Raw genomic sequence first — 14,314 nt, forward strand, 5'->3', positions numbered from 1 at the left:
GCTAGGTGAGCTGCAGGTCTAGATGTCTCGTTGAACCAAACACCCAGATAATTATATTTTACGGTTGTATTGATCCTGGCCAGCCCAATATTCCACCTTAAACTTTTCTTGTTCTTACATCTGCCAAATATCAGTACCTTGGTCTTTGCCTGATTGATTTTCAGAGCATTAGCGATGTTATATGTATTAAGGCTCGTTGGAGACCCGATTTTGCTTGGTCCATTATTACAATGTCATCCGCGTATTGCAATATGTGCAAAGACTTTTTATCAGGGCCCAGTTTTGGCGGGAGAAGATTGCTGTTCTCTAGGAATGTTCCGAGATTGGCTGTATAAAGATTGAACAAGAGAGGGGCGAGAACGCAGCCTTACTTTAGCCCGTCTTCGACAGTAATTCTTGAGGAAACTGTCTTTGGGCCGGTTTTGATTTGCACCCATGTGTTCTTGTGCAGGGAGATGAGTGCTCATAGGAGGCTCTGAGGAATCCCCCACTTGTTCAGTTTCCTCCACAAGATATTCCGAGAGACTTTATCGAAAGCCGCACTATAGTCAATAAAACAGCAATAAAGTGGCAGATGGTTTTTTTGGGCTGCTTGATGACTTAGGATGGCTAGAGTGGTGATATTGTCTATTGTGGAGGCCGATGCCCGAAACCCAGTTTGGTAGTATGGTATTATATTATTGTCCGCAACCCATTTTTCAATCACCCTAAGAAGACACCGGGCATATGCCTTTGCCTCAAGATCTAGTAGTGCAATAAGTCGGTAATTTGCCGGGTGCGTGGGGTCTCCTTTCTTGAATATGGGGCATAGAATTGAACCTAACCATGAGTCTGGTAGCTGGCATGTCATGAACGCGTTGTTATATAAGGGAGTCAAGAGGTCCTCCCACTCTTCCAGGGCACATTTAAATACCCCAGCCGGTAGACCGTTGGGCCCTGGAGCACCGTCATTTTTCATATTTCGCAGGTGCATGGAGACCTCGGCTGCAGTGGTCAACTCGTGAGTTTCTTTTTGGATGGATTCAACACAAACTCGTAATTCGATCATCACTGCGTCCAGGATGTCGCTGCGATATAGTTGGGACACGTGCAAGGCCCAATCTTCTTCACTAACCGCGTTTCCTCTCATCTTGTTCGTGGAACGGAGTTTGTTCATGTAACTCCAAAACTGGGACTGGCTGTTGTCCTTGAGCAGGGCGAATATTTTTAACCACTCAGAGTTGTCCAGCAAGAGGGAAAATGGTTGGTAGTTTGATAGTATATCAGGGTCCACAGAATCTTTTTTTATGAGCAGCACCACCAAGGCCCTTTAACTGAATTATTACAGATGTTCAGCAGTGGTAGACCAAAAACCTCTGCGAAAGCCTTTCACAAGACTCTTATGAGGATCCAGACTTGAATGCTAGTAAGAGACTCAAAATTAATGGATGTTAACAGTGTCCATTTTGCAAGATAGTCTTTAGAGCATGGCTCATCCCATTTCTGTTATCAGATCCTTCAACCTCCACTGTGGTAGTGGAGGACCAACAACTGTCTCCTCTGAGGTGTTTACCATATATATTGGTTTTAGGGATTTCAAGATGGTAGTAATTTTGTCATCATGGAAATCTGACAGCCTCTATGCAAGCTCCTGAGAATTTGCCTTTTTATTCCCGACACACTTTTGGGTGGATAATTCATGAACAACAGAAAACATTTTCATTGAGGAGTTTTCCATGTCGAGAACTTTGGCCGTAAAGAAGGGTGCTTTAGCGGCAAATACCTGCCTTTTATATTCCATCAATACCTCTTATCGTTTTTCCCCTGCGATACTGCCATAGTCCACCTTCCAAAGTCTTTCCAGTTTTTACAGCCCAGTTTGGCCTCCCTAAGGCAGGTGAGTACCAGTCTGTAGACAGAGTAGTTTGTATTTTCTTGACCACACTATATGGCAGAATGTCATCAAGTACATTGTTAACCCATGTCAAATAGGCTTGAGTAGCCCACCTCTTCCAAACTCAATATCACAACAGACCTGTCCTGTTTTAGCCATTCTATTGGATCTGGAATAGATAGTTTGGCCCACAGATGCCACTTTTGATGCTTTGCAGTTGGACTAGCATGTGTCTGATGTTTGCGAAAAAACATATGGCACATAGAGCCTGGAAGGAACTAACCGATGTCAGTGATCATGTCATGAGTGATGTAATATGTGAGGTCATAAGCAGTGCATTGTGAGGGCGTAAGTGTTATAGTTGGCTCTGATAACTAATACTGCTGAATTTCACTGACTTTGTACGAGTGAAATGTGAGCCTAAATATAACGTCCCTGTGACCTTTGTTTTTTTCAGTGAATTTCCAAGTAATGTTTTAATACTATTTCTTAACTATGTCTCTGTAACCTTTGGTTTTATTAGTAAATTTCCACGTTTTTTTAAATGTTGTTTCCTAACTGTAACGTCCCTGTAATCGTTGTTTTTAAGTGAATTTCTAAGGTGTTTTAATTTTTATTTCCTAACTGTAACCTGTAAACTTTGAGAGTGAGTGAGTGCATGAGTGTCTCAGTGGGTGTGTGAGTGAATCAATGGGTTTGTGAGTGCGTGTGAGTGTCTGTATGGGTCTGGGAGTGGCTGAATATGTCTCACACTGGGTGTGAGTGTGCATGTTTGAGTGTCTGTGTGGGTCTGTGAGTGAGTGTGTGAGTGTCTGTGTGGGTCTGTGAGCAGCTGTGAGAGTGTCTGAGTGCATTTGCTAGTGCCTTCATGAGTGTGTGAATCAGCCTGTGAGTGAGTGCATGAGTGTCTGAGTGGATTTGTGAGTGGATGTGTGAGTCTCTGAGGGTATCGGTGAATGGCTGTGTGAGTGGCTGCATGAGTGTGTGAGTGTTGGAGTGGGTCTGCAAATGGATGTGTGAGTGCCTGAGTGGGTCTGTGAGATGGTGTATAGCTCTGAGTGGGTCTGAGTGGGTGCATGAGGGTTTCAATGGGTCTGTGAGTGGCTGTATGAGTCTGTGAGTGGGTGTATGAGTGAGTGAGTGTCTCAGTGCATCTGTGAGTAGGTGTGCATGTGTTTGTATGGATGTATCTGATAGAGACTTCTAGTTGTAGATTCCCCCAGGTGTCAGTCAGGATCTGGAGATTTTTCATTAGCAATACCCCTGCGTGTCGCTAGGTGGTGTTGGTCTCCATCGCTTACATCGTCGGCATCGATCGCTTCAGAAATTACATTGTTGGAGCTACATAGACATCGCCCAGGCACGCTGATGTAAGTTCTTTCTTTTTCTGCGCCAGCCTACGCGCAGATCCGGAGAGAGCTACCCCCTAGCCATTTTTTGACTGCCCTTTTTTCTACTTTTGTCGACTTTTTTTTCTGAGTCTTGGAATCCAGGTGCTGTCGCGATGTCTCAACAAAGGACCTGATTGAAGCCCTGCGGAACCTGTCATCGAATAGTATCCATGATGGATCTGCACCTCATGTACCTCTGGTGCTTGGAGCAAGATAACGACCCGAAGTCGTGCTCGGAGTACCGGGCCATGAATCTGAAAGCTTTGCGGTAGCTGTCTGGACAGTTGTTGGAGGCCGGGCGCTCATCTCCACGTTGCTCATGTTCTCGGTCAAGAGGAAGGTCCCGACAATGGTCACTGAACCTGCACTCCTCGTCCCATTCAAAATCTTTGGGATGTTCAGGTAAGCACATCAAGTCGAAGAAGCATAGGCGTCCTTCGACTTTGCTCTGGCTGACGCGACACAGAGCTTTGTCACTGTAGGCCTCCATCCTTGGAGCCTCTTTCTGAGATGACTCTGTGCCTCCCCACTTTTCTGGGAGTTTGAGGGTCTCCTGCCCAATATTGACAGTTTTATGAGGCCTTGCACCTCATCTTTGGGCAGTCTGGCTCCGCTGGTGCACCTTCGGGCCCTGTGGAGTCAGTTGGGACCCTCAGGCCTTCGATGGTGGTGGCTCTGGCGGGCCTGTGGTAAATAAAATTACCGGGACTATTTTTCTATACATTAAATGACAATAGGAATAGCTCAATGAAAATGAGAGGCAGAGTCCGTGGTATCTGAGTCATACGGGCTTTATTTAAGTGGCTCGAGACACTGGACATCGGGTTCCATCACCACTCAGGTTCAGGAAGGGATATTCAACATTTTATTAACATCACACATTATATATTGTAAAACTGTATAATGGAAATGAATACAGTAGGCGTAACGAGTGAAAAAGAGAGAAGATAAGAACACATGTGCGTAAAAGAAGGCGTGTACAGGGGCGTACACGGAGGTGTGTGCTGGAAACGTCACAGAAGTGTCATAGGTGGGTGGATGCATAGAGAAATTCTGCAGGGTCAGCAGAAACCTTTGTCCTGGATGCGTGCGCAACTGAGCATGACGTGTAACTGGGGAGAGCTGGGGGGCTTGACTTTAGCACTAGTAGAGGAGTCTGGTGTCTGGGGTGTCAGAACGACCTGCACCTATAACATATCTGGTATCTTGTGTTTGGAGGATGTGTTGTCTGAAGTAAAAGGTCTCTCGGGCAGAGGCCGTTCAATACTGAATGCTAGTGCGTGCCTATAGTTCTTCATGCAATGCGCGGGGGCCATGGGTCTACCATGGTAACGGGTGCAGTAAATTACGTGCAAGGAGACAGGAAAGCTGGGCCCTTTGCTCTGCAGGCTGGAATATGTTTACCTATTTCACTGAACTGGAATGTGTTTTTGCGGAGGCTGAGCAGATAACTTGTAGGCAAAATACCATCTTGGCAGGCAGGCCAGGCCGAGCCGGGCACCGCTCGGCTGAGCAGGAAGTAAGGTAGAGGTCAGGGATGCATACCTAAACTGTAGCTTTCAGAGGCAGAAGAGACTCGGAGCCTCAATTAAGGGCCTGGCTCGACTGAGCCAGAAAAACGTGTGCTTCGCGTTATTTTAAACGTGTAACATGGAAATGCATTGGAAACATAGGCCTAAAAGCCAAATTAAAGTTGCTATCATGGAGGACTGAATAACTGACATGTTAACGTTAGACGGAAATGTAAATGCGTCTTTATGGCAGGCACGGAAAGGAAATTACATGACATACATGGGGCACGGGTGCATGGTTAGGGTGCGAGTGGGGGTCACACTGACTACCTAAAAATTTATATTTCCTCATTCCCTCCTTGGCCCCTACTGCGCCCTTCAGGATATATCTGTTTTCATGAGGCCATCTATCTGTTCATATAACATCATTTGCTCATCTTTCTTCATTCGGGAACGGGAACGTGGACTTGGACGGGGAATACATGACGTGGCGCACAAGCCGCAAATCGCTGGCCCACATTGCAAACAGAGACAACAACTGAATACTATGAGCAGTATTATTCCTAGGAATGACAGTACTTTCCATCCCCAGGCTGATATCACACTCCAGAGCCAACCGGACCATGTCCAGGAGCCAGGATTCTGGTGCATCTGGAGAGCAATCTTATGGAGTCTTGTTATTGCTTTGTATACTGACGGTGCGTTATTAGGAATAAACACACAACAACTGGATCCGATCACTCTACAAGCCCCGGCCCTATCGGCCAGGATGACGTCAAGGACAAGGCGGTTTTGAAGAACAACAAGTCTCATAGCAGACTGTTCTTCCGTTAAGTTACCTAAGGCAGAAGTAGTCTCATTCACTACTGCTTCAAGAGTTCTGGTTAATTTGCGTGTCAGTTTACTGTTTTGGACAGGACCTACAAAGAAAAAGAATCCTTTATTGAAATCTGTATATTGTTCCCAAGCTGTCTCAGTCTGATCGACAATTGGGGATTCAATCTCCCTTTTATGTCTTATATGTACAAGGTGTGAATTTCGATGATAATCGGATGGGGCTAGAAAAACAGGTGGTAATAGGAACGCAATGTAACACGTTCCATCCCAATCTAAGGGCAGACGTACATAAGCTGTCTGACCACAAATAAAATAAGAATGGCGGGAAGCTTTGAAAGTAGACTTTCCTTTATCACTGAATTCGACCACAGTATTACAATCACTGTGTCCTAGATGTACAGAACCATTCTTTCTAACGCATAATTTGCCTGTTACTGGTAAAACTGTTATAAACGGCAAGTCCGAATTAGTCTCGGACTGAACGTTCAGAATCATGAGGTTGAGGGTAAAATTTCCTAATCCATACACTTCATTTTCTAGATCGGTCCCTGTCCTTTGGGGAAGGCCGTCCTTGTCTGGGAAACATGCTTTATTCATAACTGTATTCAGATTTCCCCATATCCAATTGCCTTGGGAAACTTTGGACTCACTGTCTAAGGAGGACATTAAAGTAAACCATGCACCGCACGAACCATTATATGTAAACGGGTAGGGAAAGAGGGGCAGAGCTCCCTTGTATTTCTGATAAGGAGGGAGTCAGCCGCATACCCAACAATTCGTGGCATTGCTGGTCTGATGAGAATGGTGTAACATACGGATAAAAGTGTTGTTGCGCAGTGCTAAACGATAGGCAATTCGTGTGGTGGCAGGTCACTGGAAGTGTGCTCTATGGTGTCATTGGAAGAAGAATGTACATGTGAACCAAGAGGAGGAAAGAAAACATGTAATGTCCAGCTTATACATATGATCGTAATACTCAGAAAAAACATAAAAAGTAATGTTATGATGCATCTGCTTCGTAGATTTTTACAGTATTTCATTTTCTTGACTTTCTGTCTATCTCTCTGACTATTTGGGTCTATCTCATACATGTCAGAAACCTGTCTAACCGCTTCACCCGAGGGGGATTTAAACAATTAAACGCTGTCTGACTTACTAGACCTCAACTTTGATTTATACTCCTGCTGCAGAGTTTTTTCTAACAGAGGGAGTTTAGAGTCTGAAACGGGGCAGTCCTTGGGTACAGTCTCTGGATTCAGTCCATGAAAACGTTTGATGTGGCTGGAATGGATCCAGCCTTTCCTTCCCTCTACTTTAATCGCGGTCCTCGTGGTCATCAACACAAGTTTCGGTTCCTTCCACCTGGGCTCCAGAGGGCTTGATCGGTCGAAATTTCTTATATGTACTAGGTCCCCAGGAACAATTTCATGCGGTTTCACCTGGGTGTTGTCCGGGAAGGCAGCCGCGACCTGTGAACCACAAGATAGTAGTGCAGACATCAAGGAAGCCAGGTAATCTGTCAGCATATTACTTTCAACATCTGTGATCTTACGCGGCATAGGCGTCCCCCACATATACGGTGGTCTGCCAAAGACCACTTCGTACGGGGATAGCCCTGTTCTGGAATGAGCTACCATACGCATGTAAAAGAGGGCAACCGGCAAGGCTACCATCCAATCTACACCTTTTTCTGCACAGACTTTCGCTAACCGTGTTTTCAGGGTCTGATTATGTCTCTCAACGAGACCTGCTGCTTCGGGGTGTCGTACACAATGAAATTTCCACTGATATCCTAACAGGAGTGATACCTGTTTCATGAGTTCGGACGAGAATGGCTGTCCATTATCTGAGTACACGACACGGGGCAAGCCGTATCGCGGGAAAAATTCACGAACCAGCTGCTTGGCAGTGGTCACAGCAGTGTAATCTGGGACTGGGTACGCTTCTGTCCATCTGGAAAGGGCACATACAACTACGAGGACATACTTGAATCCTCGGCATCTGTCCATCTGGATATAATCCATCTGGAGAACTTCAAAAGGATGGTCAGGAGGATGAAATCCACCTTGTTCCACGGGAATGCCTTTGCCTGGATTGAACTGACAACAGATCATGCAGGTACGCACTTTCTGTTTTGCTGCTGCACGTAAATGCTTGTTGAACCAAATATTCTGGATACTGTCTAACATGGCTTTTTCTCCTAAATGTGCTGGACTATGTGCTGTATTAATGATAACTTGACCCATAGAGTCGGGGAGAAACCATGTGGCTTTTCCCTTCGTCACCCATCCCTGATCTGTCTGGACCCCTCCTTGTTCAGTCCATTTCTTGATTTCGTCCGGAGTGGCATGTGTCTGTATGTCGAGTACATCTTGTGTGGGATCCCTGACTGTCATGCAATGTGTCAGTGGAGTTACTTCAGTCTTTGTCATGTCAGTCTGTATGTCTGTTTGAGTCTGAGCTGTAAGCTTGGCCGTTCGATCTGCCAGGTCGTTACCCTGGGAAATAGTGTCTGTAACCTTAGTATGTGCTTTGCACTTCATGATGGCTATGGTTGTAGGCAAATGTATTGCTTCTAACAGAGCTTGAATGAGGGGACCATGCTGGATCTTGGCTCCGTGGGAGGTAAAAAAACCTCTCTCTTGCCAGAGAATGCCGAAGTCGTGTACGACTCCGAATGCATACTGTGAATCTGTGTATATGTTTACTTTCAGGTTCTTGGCTCGTATACAGGCTTGGGTCAGAGCAATAAGCTCTGCTGCTTGAGCAGACAGTGTGTCAATACGATGTGTTTCTATGACTTCAGTTTCAGTAGTCACTGCATATGCGGCCACTAACTCTCCTGTGCTTGTTCTCATACATGAACCATCCACATAAAGCGTCAGGTCCGGGTCGGGTAATGCAATGTCTGTCAAGTCTTGTCTTGGTTTCGTAATTGTGTTAATGACTTCCACACAGTCATGTGGTGTAGGGTCTGTTGTGCTCGAGGGTAACAGTGTAGCAGGATTTAATGTGTTCGCCTTCCTGATGGATGAATGCCTCGGTTTACCTGCAGGGCATAGTGGAGCCAGCCCATTGACAGGTTTATTCACATTACTTGCTTGTGGAGAAGCAACATCTTGTAGGGCCTCCGAGGGCCGCCTGAGAGGGGCGGGGGTGTGGACAGTTCTCACGTTGGGTGCTGCGTCATAACTGTGGAAGCTAATGGTCCTTTTATGTGCGTGTGATTCCCTTACATACCCTTTGACATGTTTCAGGTTTGCTGCCTGATGAACTGAGAAGGCTGATTGAGGATGCCAAGGAGATGAAGTGGCCCTTTGTGCCCGAGAGGTGGCAGTACAAACAAGAGGTGGGCCCAGAAGACAAAATAAACCTTCATGATCTGATAAACGCCAATCTACATCAGCTGCTGGTAAGTGAAGGGCGTGTTCCCTTCGTTCTCATGCATTCTGTTCGCCACTCTCTCCTGTCACTCCCATTTCTCCACCCTAATAGCCCCCCCAAATCTATATCTAGTTAACATCTCATGCGCTGTGTTATCTGTGAAACAGAATAATGGAACAAGCACCGACAAAGCCAATGGCGTTGGCTTGTGCATAATGGATGTACACATAACTACCCAACATCTATGCACACATTGGAATGAATTACACATGTAGGCACATGTATTCACAAAGTGGTGGGCAAGTGAGCACATTTGCAGGAAAAGCTGGGAGATAGCCGTGCCCCAGTGTTTCTTTGTTTAAAAATTGTGTATTTTTAAGCACGTTTTTTAATTTTATTGAATGAAATATATATAACACAGGAGTGCACAATTGCACAACACAAGCTAAAAATTTAAAGAGAAAGCAGGGCAGCAAATACAATAAAAAATTACAATGTTTGGAAATTCACAGAACAAAATATACCCTAAGAACAAAATACATCCTGAGCCTAAATAAATGCCATGTAAAGTTTTTACTTGAAGAGCAACACTACCTGCCATATTTAGGAACATATTTCGAGCAGGCGTAACAATTTATAATGAGCAATACTGAGTAAAACAGAAGTCCAAGATGGGTTTTCTCTCCATCTCTAACCTCATCTTTCACCATCGAATTCTTCTTTCCTGTTGCAACAATTCTTGTTGCTCTGGGTATCCTAATTTCACAACTAGTGTACATTCCTTGGAAACTTGACCCCAGTGGTCTTTAGTTGGCAGTCGGTGCGACAAGTAGAGCGTCAGTGGAAGTGGAAGTGTGAGCAAAGCAAAATGGGAAAGTGATTTGCTGAAGATCCCGCAATTTGGTCAAGAAGGGTAGCTGGGGGTTGAGTCTGCCATTTAGGCACAGGACCACATCCCTCATTTATTTAGTTTAACACTAAAGGCCATTACTAGATGGGGAGCTGTTTGGTTGTGCCATCCCTCCGTTATTTGTTGTTGTCCCTTCTGCCTTTTTTGATGGTTTTTTTGGAACAGTTTGGGAGGTCTGTGTTCCCAAAGGACTCTGGAATCTTCAAACTGATGCTTCTCAAGATCAGACTGGTGATGAACTCTGAGGGTGGCCTCCATTGGTCTCTCCACACTGTAGCCTCAATTCCCTCCACTGTGAATCCACCTGTGGAAGCCCTGGTTGTTGGAGGCTCATTCTTGTTTTTCGATTGGATAGTTGCACTTGGGTGAGTTGTCTGCCGGTTTACCCTTATAAGTGTCTTGTTTAGTAAATGTATCATTACATGCACCAGTGGTGCTGTACCCTTCGCAAACATTAGCATTGCAACAGCTTTGTAAGCATTGCCGGTGCACCTGTTAATAGGGTTAATCAACAGTGCCCCAGTACGTGTACAAAAATGGCATTTGCAAGATGGTGGATAGATGCTACCCTCAGGCGAAAACCAAATACCCCCACTTTTTCTTCTGCTGTCCTTTGTTCAAGGGCTGGCTTCACTGGAATAAACAAAGTTTCCTAAAAAGTGTGTGCCTCGGCATTTACTCAGAGGCAGTGGCCAGTGCTGGATAACAGGGGGAAGGTGACATTTTCAGCCTCCTTTCTGAGGGCAAGTCTTACCCAGCCTGATAAGTTTACCATTTGAACTTGGGAGATGTCATGTCTGTGACTGGTACCGTCTCCTGTCCAGCAGCCTGGATTTGAGGATGCATGGTGGTGGTGCCATCTAGTTCACTGAATGTTGTTTGGAACTGGCCCTGCTTGGCCCCCTTCTATTGTTGTTGACTTAAGTTGGTTGGTTAATAGCTTTATTTCGATATGCAGATATATCTTAAAAGCATTGCATACATGTATAAAACTGCAGACTTAAGTGTTGAGCATATGTACTAGGAAGTCCCCACGAGGCCAAGGAGTCCACTCACAACTTCACAACCTCTATATCCTGCCCAGACAGTGGAAAGGAAAAATAGCACTAAATGCAACAGAACATACACAGCCGCTCTCACTCGCTAAATGTGCTTTTGTGGTAGGATTTCGCCCACCCCCCCAATTACTTTTCACTTTGCGAGCGGGCGCAATCATGGTATTATTGTTAGTAATTCTGCATCGAAGAGTAATGCGGAATTACTGAAATTACTCTGGTTACTCCGGGATAATTAAAATTCCATCCAGGCCTAGAAATAACATGCTGGTAGGCCAGCTGCCTAGAACCGCCACCCTGACTGTGTCTGAGGTGCCACCCTATTTAAAGTGCAAAAACAACAAGTGATGGACCGAATGTGGATCAATGTTACACATTCCCCCAGTCAAAAGATCTGGGCCCAAATCCATCGTTTTTTTGCACTCCACACCACCCTGGGTTAGACAATGGCGATATGCAAATCAGCTCTGACCCTGTTGCCCCATGAGAACAGTCCAGTCCGAACTACAAAAGCCATGTCCTTCCCAGAACGGAATCAAGCATCCGAGGACCGGACCGGTTTCGAGGTAACACCTCTCATCAGCCCGGCTAGCTTGACTCCAAGTGGTGTGGAGTGCCTGGGACCCACGTCTGGGCATCCCCAGCGCACTTAGGGCGGCAATTGCAAAAACAACAAGTGATGGACCGAATGTGGATCAATGTTACACATTCCCCCAGTCAAAAGATCTGGGCCCAAATCCATCGTTTTTTTGCACTCCACACCACCCTGGGTTAGACAATGGCGATATGCAAATCAGCTCTGACCCTGTTGCCCCATGGGAACAGTCCAGTCCGAACTACAAAAGCCATGTCCTTCCCAGAACGGAATCAAGCATCCGAGGACCGGACCGGTTTCGAGGTAACACCTCTCATCAGCCCGGCTAGCTTGACTCCTAGTGGTGTGGAGTGCCTGGGACCCACGTCTGGGCATCCCCAGCGCACTTAGGGCGGCAATTGCAAAAACAACAAGTGATGGACCGAATGTGGATCAATGTTACACATTCCCCCAGTCAAAAGATCTGGGCCCAAATCCATCGTTTTTTTGCACTCCACACCACCCTGGGTTAGACAATGGCGATATGCAATTCAGCTCTGACCCTGTTGCCCCATGGGAACAGTCCAGTCCGAACTACAAAAGCCATGTCCTTCCCAGAACGGAATCAAGCATCCGAGGACCGGACCGGTTTCGAGGTAACACCTCTCATCAGCCCGGCTAGCTTGACTCCAAGTGGTGTGGAGTGCCTGGGACCCACGTCTGGGCATCCCCAGCGCACTTAGGGCGGCAATTGCAAAAACAACAAGTGATGGACCGAATGTGGATCAATGTTACACATTCCCCCAGTCAAAAGATCTGGGCCCAAATCCATCGTTTTTTTGCACTCCACACCACCCTGGGTTAGACAATGGCGATATGCAAATCAGCTCTGACCCTGTTGCCCCATGGGAACAGTCCAGTCCGAACTACAAAAGCCATGTCCTTCCCAGAACGGAATCAAGCATCCGAGGACCGGACCGGTTTCGAGGTAACACCTCTCATCAGCCCGGCTAGCTTGACTCCAAGTGGTGTGGAGTGCCTGGGACCCACGTCTGGGCATCCCCAGCGCACTTAGGGCGGCAATTGCAAAAACAACAAGTGATGGACCGAATGTGGATCAATGTCCACGGATGCTTGATTCCGTTCTGGGAAGGACATGGCTTTTGTAGTTCGGACTGGACTGTTCCCATGGGGCAACAGGGTCAGAGCTGATTTGCATATCGCCATTGTCTAACCCAGGGTGGTGTGGAGTGCAAAAAAACGATGGATTTGGGCCCAGATCTTTTGACTGGGGGAGTGTGTGACATTGATCCACATTCAGTCCATCACTTGTTGTTTTTGCAATTGTTACCCTATTTAAAGTGAGCCTTATTATGCTGGTTTTCCAGCTGGTGTCCTCCAGGGTAGAAAACAAATGTCTGTCACATGCTGGCAAAAAACCTCCAGCACTAACGGGCATTGGTTGCTTGGTTGTGGGTTGAGTTTGTTCGTGAAAAAGAAAATATCTCCGACTCCACGTGACATTTTGGTCTTGGAACTTTACACATTTTCACTTACAATTAATCTACCACACTGGTTGGAGTACTTCTGGTGAAAAGTCCCTTCAAAGTGGCACGGACCCCTCAGTATGCATTGGATGGGGCCCTTAGTTTTTGCCAGTGACGGACTAATAAAAAAGCTTAAGCTGCATGAATAAAATGACGCCGAGGTGAAACTCCATTTTGAAACATAACACTTGCATACGTCTGTCGGACCCCTCTCTTCAAAGCCAACAATTCCACATACTGCATCAACATCCAGTATTCATTATTTTGTTATCTCTTGAGGGATTTGAGATCAGGATTGATCAGTGGTCAATTACAAAGCCAAAGTGATAAAGGACGGGAAGGTGCATCTTTTTTTTATAACATTTTAAATGCTATTTGTTTTTGATGTGCATCTCCATAGAGTGATTCCAAAGAAAAGGATGCTGAGGCAGTCGAAAACGAATGGTACGAAGCTGCTAGACCTACATGAACTTTGAATTGTGTGGTAGAGCATGCCTTGTTGTATCTTGCAGCTACCATAGATTCAGCGATCGGTCGTCAGGATCATTGCCTTCAAGTGCTTTAAAGCCCATGCGATGGTGACGATAACTATATGCTACTAATTTATAGTAATGACTGTTCAGGTCACTATACACAAAATATTAAGCTTCATCTAATGTCTTGGCTTCTGTCCAGTGTCCTAACTAGAGCTCTTTGAACTCATTTGTTGTCCCCAAACACATTATACAATTTGATGTTTTCTTTTGACAGGTCCTCTGGTGAATGTACCCAGTTCCCTCTATGGCCTATTCTGGTGTTCACGCTGATTTCTATCAGTTACACTAGAGTCCATTTTCCTGTATTTTTGAGTTTGAATATGTTTATTGGTATATTACATCAACATATACTGTACGTATTACGCATAACATGACATACAAAGTCATGATCCAAAGTATCCTTACATCTGACCATTATCTTATCAAGAGAAACAGATGTAATACGTTTTGTCCGATGCTTATAGAGAGCAACAAATAGCATCAACCAGATAGAAAAAAAGGCAGAATAATCAGTACATGTTTTTAAATCCTAGGTACGATCTAGTATACTAAAACAGGGGAGGAGGGTAGGGCAAGAGCGGAAATGAGGCAATTCCTCAATGGGTGGCTTTTACCATGGGTATATGTGCATGCATGGTTGCAGGAACTGTTTCCAATTGAAATGTGGGCAGAATGAGGTGTCACTGGAGAAGTGTG

General features: G+C 45.6%; 1 protein-coding gene across 1 annotated transcript in view; it reads left to right on the forward strand.

Moving 5' to 3' along the window:
- ALPK1 (alpha kinase 1) overlaps window positions 1–14,314 on the forward strand; it is a 383,577-nt gene that overhangs the window by 208,695 nt on the left and 160,568 nt on the right. Inside the window, exon 4 of the mRNA XM_086962134.1 lies at window positions 8,870–9,024. Coding sequence (XP_086818260.1) covers window positions 8,870–9,024 — 155 coding nt within the window. The remainder of the gene's footprint in view (window positions 1–8,869; window positions 9,025–14,314) is intronic.

The sequence above is a fragment of the Lissotriton vulgaris genome, chromosome 3_1 (assembly GCF_964263255.1).
Source record: "Lissotriton vulgaris chromosome 3_1, aLisVul1.2, whole genome shotgun sequence".
NCBI classification, from domain to species: domain Eukaryota; kingdom Metazoa; phylum Chordata; class Amphibia; order Caudata; family Salamandridae; genus Lissotriton; species Lissotriton vulgaris.